The following is a 7,599-nucleotide window of genomic DNA, read 5'->3' as shown; positions in this document are numbered from 1 at the left end:
GTGCAAAGAGCTGCACAAACAGAAGAACAGAAGAAAAAGACAGACCCTTCTTTAGTAAGTTTTACGGAACTGTGTTGCTCTGCAGCATTTTGACTCCATTCAGGAAGAGAAGGTAATTTTCATGCTTTTATACTTGCAAAGTGGAGAGTAGCAGTATGAAGATGTGCACAAACATTTTGGTGCCTTGAATGAACGGCAGCTGGGAAAGCTGCCGGTAGTGTTGGTTCCAGTTAAAATTTCCAAGACAAAGACTAGCGAGGAGGAATACAGCCAATACAGGAAGGCTCAAGCAGAACACAAACTTCAACGCAACCCAGCAGCAAGCTCTAGTTTTCTACAATAGCGTGTCTGGGGACACGATTCTTTCTTCCCTGCCTCTAATGGTTGCAACTCCTCGGTCTGTTGGAGGCCACTCCACTTTCAGGCCTTCACTTACACTGAGGGCTTATACAGGTCTCTGCTTAGCACTCTAAAGGGACATTTTGTTTTGTTTTTCTCATGAAAATCTCTGCTCTGACCTGATCAGATGAATGATCCAGAAACAAAAGGCTATGCTGACTGTCTAGTGTGCCTGCACCTTAATGTGACAGAGCCTCCCATGTATTTTCAAATTTCATTACAGAGAAACTGAGCTGAGGAGACCAGTACAACATCTGGAAATGTTCTGAATATAATGTTATTGCTGTTTTATTTTTAGTTCAAAGTAGATGTGCTTTTATGGTATTTACCATACTGTGGCTTGGTATGTAAATTCCAGCTTGCTTGCTGGAAAGCTTGCTTTCTGAATATTGGAAATACAGTATTTAGGTGCTACTGCGTATTCATGTGAACTGAAAATCTTCATAATTTCAAAACTGGTTACATTCTTTAACAATTTAACACTTAGCAGTGTGGTCACTATCTCATGTATTAAAAACAAGTCCTTTAAAAGTTTTCAAGATTGATTTCATCAGGAATTAAGTGTCTTGGGTCCTGTACATCTTTAGTCACATCAAACCTCGCCCGGTATGTTTTGCTGCATTTGGTTCTGAATTAGTGGTCTTATTTTTCTAATCTGGTGAACAACCCGCACTTTCTGTTGACTTCAGATCATTTACTAACAATTTGTTCAAGTGTAAACCGGGAGGACAAGAAGATCCAAGCCCTCCTTTCCACCACTCCTAACAATCTCTTGTCATTGCATCAGTTTAGATCTGCCAAACCTTTCATCAGATGTAAAAATGAATGGAAAGGTTACTTTTGTAGTATGAGAGCATTTACCATGGTAACAGACCTATTACGGTTCATCCATTTAGTCATGTTTTATCTTATTATAAATGGTGAACTCAATTCCCTACTCTCTTCTCACAAAACTTATGTAAACAGTTTTGTGCAAAGAGGAACCAGGGCTTCAGACTCTGGCTCGTCAGTACACAGGAGTCTGGGCTAGGCCAGGGACAGCTCCCATGGCAGGGGCATGGTGGCCGAGAACGACATGCACAACACTCATCAAAGGATATGATAGGGATGCACACATTAATACCTGTAAGCATGTAAGGGTTCTCAGATGGAAGATGCTATAGAATTGCCAAGTGTCATGATTGTATTAAAGCAGCATCACCACCAGCAGCAGGATTTATCCGAGTGGGAGAAAGGGTTCACAGAGTGGTTTATCAGTTTTCATACACCCAGAGAAGCAGTGCATTAGGAACTGGGTGAAGTGTTTGTGTTCCAGCCCCAGGTCCTGCTGTACCCAGCAGAATGGTAACACCTACCTGGTGTGCAGCACTTGAATATACACCATGAGGAGCAAAGGACTTCTGTCCATTCACAAAGGGACCGTACGCTGGCTGTTAAATGTTCGTAAGATGGCTGGTTTTGAGCTACGCTATTGTTAAAGCAGATGGAAATCATAGCAGTCAAAAGCTACTCGTTCCTGACTTGCAGCTTTCTTGCACTAATTAGCGGGTAGGTTGTATTTGTTAAGAGGTGGGCATTGTCAGGCTGTTTTTGCTTTCTGCTCTGAAGACAGCGACTAATGGTATTAGTTTAGTGCACAAAGTGAACTGCTTTGTGCACTAGCTGAAGTCCCAAACAGAGCTAGAACCCTGTTTTCATAAAATGCTGGGATAAAACAAGCTCTTTTGAAGTCTAAAAAAAAAATTGTATCATTCAAATAACTATAAAGCACTAGAACATAATTTTTCTTTAGAAAAAAAGAAAATGGTCCTTTACATCCTTGGGTCTCCAGCTAGAAAACTGCCATAAATGGCTTTTCTGGTATAAAGGCAACTACATAATAGTAATGTTGAAAATTCAGTCAAAAGGAAAAATAAATACTTCAAGTTTCCCTCCTACCAGAGAAACGGGCTTCTTGGCAACTGCAAGCTACCAGTTTCAAAGTAAGGGGACCAGCGCCCTTGAAGTGCTGTAAAGTAACTGGTATTGAAACGAGATAAACAAGTAACAGGACCAAGAGAAGTACACTCAATGTACAAAAGTTCAACTGAAAACATACCTTACACCACATTAGTTTGTAAAGTCACCTATTGTAAGCAAAAGTATGTAAGAAAATAATATTTAATATAAGGAATTTCAGCAGTTTCAGCCATTTCTGTCATCCCGATTTTCTTTTTCATAAGAACTACTTCATCAAGCTGATGACAAATCATATGTGAAAGTTTATTAAGCCAGAAGAAAAACAGGGGTATCCAATTTTACACTCAAGTCATCAACAAATGCAAGTCTTTAACAATAAAGCTTCTGTCAGAAGCCAGGAAACAATGCCATTACACTGTGCAAGCACCTTTCAATGAAGTACATACAACTTCAGGCAAAGAACACAGTTCCTCATATCCCTATCACCTGATGCTAATTACTCTGCTAAAATTTTTTTCTCCTGCAGTGAAACTGTTGCACAATTCTGTGAAACTATTGCCAGGGATCTTTTCCAAAGTGAAGATAAAGGAGTCTGTGAGAAGCAGCTTGTGATAAAATTTATTCTATTGAAAGAGCAATATTTAATATTCTACTGAAAAATTGGCAAAATTCTCTAATTTTGGGAAATATAAAGTGAATTGAGTGGTGATTTTGTGTTTGGGTTTTTTTTAAAGGTAATGGTTTAGCCAAGCTGGAACATGGAAGATCACACTTGATGTGTGCTTGCGTCCACCCAGTTGAATAATCACATACAGGATCATCTACTGCTGCTAGGCAGCTTTCAGAGGTGACAATACTGTCAGAAGCTCCTCTTAGGGCTGTAAATGTCATTTGTACATAGCAATTGTGCACCATGTCCCCTTCTGACTTTTGGAAGCCACAAAAAGGGTTCAAGAGCAGCTACCTGGCAAGACTTGCATCTCATCAGAGTAACTTTGTGACCATTATTATTCCTGTAACTTGAGAGCAGAAACCTACATGAGTCCGACAGTTTCAGCCCATGCAATTCTGGAAGCTTTCGTTTCACCTTCCTCCCTCTATCAACCATGAGAGAGGGACATAAATTGCAAGACTGAAATAACCAGGGTTTCTGTCTCCTCAGAGGCTGGAGAGAGAAGTCAAACCATACACAAACGGCATACAGAAATCTTAGAATTTGTAGAACATGATCTGCCCACCCAATTACTTACATAAGACCTGCCTGACAACTCTTCTAGCCATTGCTTTGTGCTCTACTCAGCGGAGACACTTACAGAGGAAGGGGAGGAACAGTATCAAAATATATAGCTCTGCATCACATTTAACCTTTTTCCCAGCTCTGAAAGATAAAAGCCAAGATTTCTAGCAAGAGTGGCAGTGTCCACAGCACAAGATCAGAAGGAAATTCTGTGAACTTTGGAGAGCTCACCTTCCTATGCTCCTTATTCTGCTGCTGTTACAGATTGTGTTCCTTGTCTCAAGTGGACATCTAGAACACCCTAACAAGCCAGAGGGACTTGTGGTAGACATTCGTGGCTGTGCCATTTCACCTTTGGTACTTAAAGAAAGAAACAGGTCCTGGATATGCTACTGAGTAGAGTCTTTCAACCATATACCATACAATCTGACTGAGCATGAACAGAATAAGACTATTTACATCTCCCATTTTGCATCAGGATTTTTTTACTTTGGTTTTGGTCCTAATCTTCTGCAGAACTTATATGCATCAGTTAGGTAAGAAGCCTAAACGTTTAGCTAGCAACGTAAGTTTGTCATGAGGAAGACATGTGAGAACAATGGACCTGTTGACTAAACCCAGGATTTTAACAAAACATGTTCTTTCCATATTGCAAAAGAAACATGTGCACAACTCTCTTGTTATAATTCTAATAACCCCCTAATGCAGAAATACTACACATAATTCCTCATTAAAATAGGCAAGTCTTCAGTTTTGGGGAAAACAAATACAAACACCAAATGAAATAAGCCTTAAACCTGGTGTGCCTAAAGGAAAGTTGAGTACAAAAAATAAACAAGAGACAAAAAACATATCCCTAATCTGATTTAAGTAGCCTTACGTGTGCTTTTCTGTGAAATACACGTTAAAGAAAAATAGTGGTCCCATTCTTAAGTGTATCTACTTGGTAACAAGAACACAGGCTACAGGAGAGGCACATTCTAAAATAAAAATACATAAGAAAAAAAAGTTTTTCCATGTTTTCTTAGTTCTCCGACGTCTCATCCCCCGTGACAGCAGAAGTGAGCTGTTAGGTGTTAACTGTCATTACAAAGAATGTGAGCATGTGCACACAAGTCAAAGCAGTCTGCTCGCTAGCTATCTAGTTAGGAGTACTTCCAAAGCTCTGTCATCTTGACTGGAAGATTAATAGCTGCTTCCTCCTGACTAACCCTTGAAACCAAAATTGTGGAACTTGTTGATGGTCTCCCTCACATGTTCCATTTATAAACATTTACTGTGAACCACTCTATGGTTTTCCTTCCCCATTCAAAAAGTTCTTACCCTTCTCTAAGGCAATATTTAATCACAAGCAATATAAAATCATCTTACTGTCATGGGGACAGATCCTACAAATCCCTTTTACTGAGTACAGTCTTGATTCTGTTGTATTGCACAGTAAGAGGGGTTTGCAGAAATATCTACTACATGGTTTTTGAAAGTTATCCAGAACCGAAGCTCAGTCTTACACCCCAGATCTCAACCCCAAGCTGTGCTTGGAAATTCCTTCATCTGAGCATCTTCTTGAAATCATTGCTGCGCATTCCTTTTCCTTGCGTACAAGCCAAGGCAGGCACAGAATCCAACGACACTGACAGCAAGGCCTAGGAGGAAGGCAATGGTATCTCCTGCATCCAGGGCTTCAACTACTGGCAGCACCAGCAGCAATGAAACAAGGACCAGGAAAAGTTTTGAGGTGTTCTTGGTAGAAGGCATGCTGATGACCAGCTGAACCCAAGGGGAAGTTAAACAAGGAAAGCAGGTACTTCAGTGGTATCTACAAGGAAAACAAAAGGAACATGACAGGATTTCCGTTCCTTTCCCCCTGAATTGTCTTGCCAAAAGCCAACCGATGTGATCGATGCATTAAAAATATCAGGAAATTTCGGTTTTATCTTCACAATTACAGAAGTAAATGACTTACTGTCATGACATAGCCACGGTGGGTTTGCTCTCTTGTTATGCAACTTTGTGGAAACTCATCTTTTGGAGTCTTACCATGAGGTAAAGTCAGAATAGGCTCTCCTGCCTGCAGCCATCAGTGCCTGCTTACTTCATGCTGTGCTATGTGGGCCTTTCGCACGAGGTGTTTAGGACTGGGTAGCTGCTGCACACCACTAACCCACGCCTTCTAGTAAGGGGCATCCTCGGGATCCCTGTGCACGGGGAGACTATGGCACACTGGCGAGGATGTGAATTTAACTGTCAGCCCCTCTCCGGGTAAGTGCCGCCGTGCACACCCTTACTGCAGGACAAATGTCCTTCCTGTTTCCTCCAACTTCGGAAGCGTCCCTTCGAGGCGCACGCCGGGACCAGCCCGGCCGGACCGCTGCGCACTGGTTTTCCCGCAGGAATGGCTCACTCCCGGGGTACACATGACAAAACACCGCGCCGAGATACTCCGCCGTGGCCGAGGCCGCCTGGGCCACGCGGAACAAGCGCTTTTTCCGCCAGCCCCCCGGCCGGGCCACTGACGGGGCTCTGGCCCGCACCCCGGCCGGCCCCCGCCTCCCGCGGAGCGGGCGCGAAGCGGGGCGGCGCGGCCCCCCGCTCGCCCGCGCCCCGGCCCGTCCCAGCGCCGGTGGGCCGGCTGCAGGACGGCCGCTCCCGGGGGCAGCCCCCCGCGCAGGCCCTGGCCGCACGGCGCCCCTCAGTCACCTCCTGCCGCCGGCTCCGGGCTGGGGGACGTCCCCGCTCCGCTCTGCGCCGCGCCGCCGGCGGGGCCCTCAGCTCCTGGGGACACCGGCCCGCGCCGCCTCGCCGCGCTCCCGCAGCCCGGCAGCGGCCATGACAGGAAGGGGCGGTGGCGCGGCCGGGGGCGGGCGCGACCCGGCCGGGCCGCCTCCCGCTCCCGGCACGCACCGCCGCCGGGCGGCCTGCCTTCGTGCGCCGCAGCCGGCTGCCGGCGTCCGCTGTGCCGCTGTGATTCCCGTGGGCGGCTCGGGGGCGCAGGCGCTGCCAGTGGCCGGGGCGGCACCAGGCGCCTGCGGAGGCCGCCGGCGGCCCCGGGAGCGGTGCCCGCTGGGCCGGCCGGGGCCTGGGGGGATGGAGACGCCTGCGGGCGGCTCCCAAGCCCCGGCCCCCGAGCCCCGGCCTGGGGGTGCTGGGCTCCTCCCGAGCACGGCTTCCCGCCAGAGCCGTGTGGTAGCCGTGCGGCGTTACGGTGAACCTGAGCCTAGTGAGCGAGTCAGTAGAGAGCGGAGGCCGCATGTACGCACTGTGGCTTTATTGAAGTGAAATTACGAAGATGTACCGACTTGGGCTGGTTGTCTGCGCTTTTCTCTAAGCAACAAATAGCACGAGTCAACCTTTAGTTTGACTACAGGCAGGGCCTGCTTCATTTCAGATTTAGGCTCTCACACGTATAACAGTGATAACGGGTACTAATCGGTGCCACCGTAACCAAATCCTACTCTGAGGAGAGCAGTTAAAGCAGTTTTATAGGGTGGAGAGCAGCATGGTGCCTTGTAAAACAAAAAACTAAGACCTAGGGAAGTGTTAACCAGGTAATTACCTGAGATCACCCCTGAAACCTAAGTCAGGCTTGTCCCAGTTTTTATCTTATTTTTGCTTTGGACAAAGCTGCTTGTAGAAATACTGTGTTACACCGTTCTCTTACACCGGGCAGGGTTAAAATGTCTTTCTTGTAAATGCCGCAGAGGGATACTAGCTAGTTCCTAGTCAGAGCTCAGTTTTTATTTTTCAGTGGAAAATACGTGTGCTTAAGTTTGGATAAAAGACCTGTAAGCAATTGTTATAAATTCAAAGTACGTGTGTCTTTGGAACGCTCACAGAAATAACCAGAAGAAACTGTGCTAATCTAATGTCAAAATCAACCTAGAACTAGTAATCCATTCCATCAAGTATTAATTCATGAGTGAGAACCCATGTTCTCACAATGTTTCCCTAGATTTGTGCAAAAACCCAACTTTTGTAAACATTTCTCTTTACAGAAAGTTTCTGAT

General features: G+C 45.6%; 1 protein-coding gene across 1 annotated transcript; it reads right to left on the bottom strand.

Moving 5' to 3' along the window:
* Positions 1–3,403: 3,403 nt before the first annotated feature.
* SMIM30 (small integral membrane protein 30) lies at positions 3,404–6,549 on the bottom strand. Its single transcript, XM_075493720.1, has 2 exons — positions 6,293–6,549; positions 3,404–5,411 (listed from the first exon to the last, which is right to left on the bottom strand). Exon 2 carries the CDS (start codon positions 5,348–5,350, stop codon positions 5,165–5,167), a length of 186 nt encoding a protein of 61 aa, XP_075349835.1. The 5' UTR covers positions 5,351–5,411; positions 6,293–6,549; the 3' UTR covers positions 3,404–5,164.
* Between the last annotated feature and the right edge of the window lie 1,050 nt (positions 6,550–7,599).

Source organism: Mycteria americana, chromosome 1 (genome assembly GCF_035582795.1).
Source record: "Mycteria americana isolate JAX WOST 10 ecotype Jacksonville Zoo and Gardens chromosome 1, USCA_MyAme_1.0, whole genome shotgun sequence".
In the NCBI taxonomy this organism is placed as follows: domain Eukaryota; kingdom Metazoa; phylum Chordata; class Aves; order Ciconiiformes; family Ciconiidae; genus Mycteria; species Mycteria americana.
This window is presented reverse-complemented; position numbering and strand designations above follow the sequence as displayed.

Coding starts and splice junctions, on each gene's coding strand:
- SMIM30 (XM_075493720.1), bottom strand. CDS start 5,350: ATGCCTTCTACCAAGAACACCTCAAAACTTTTCCTGGTCCTTGTTTCA.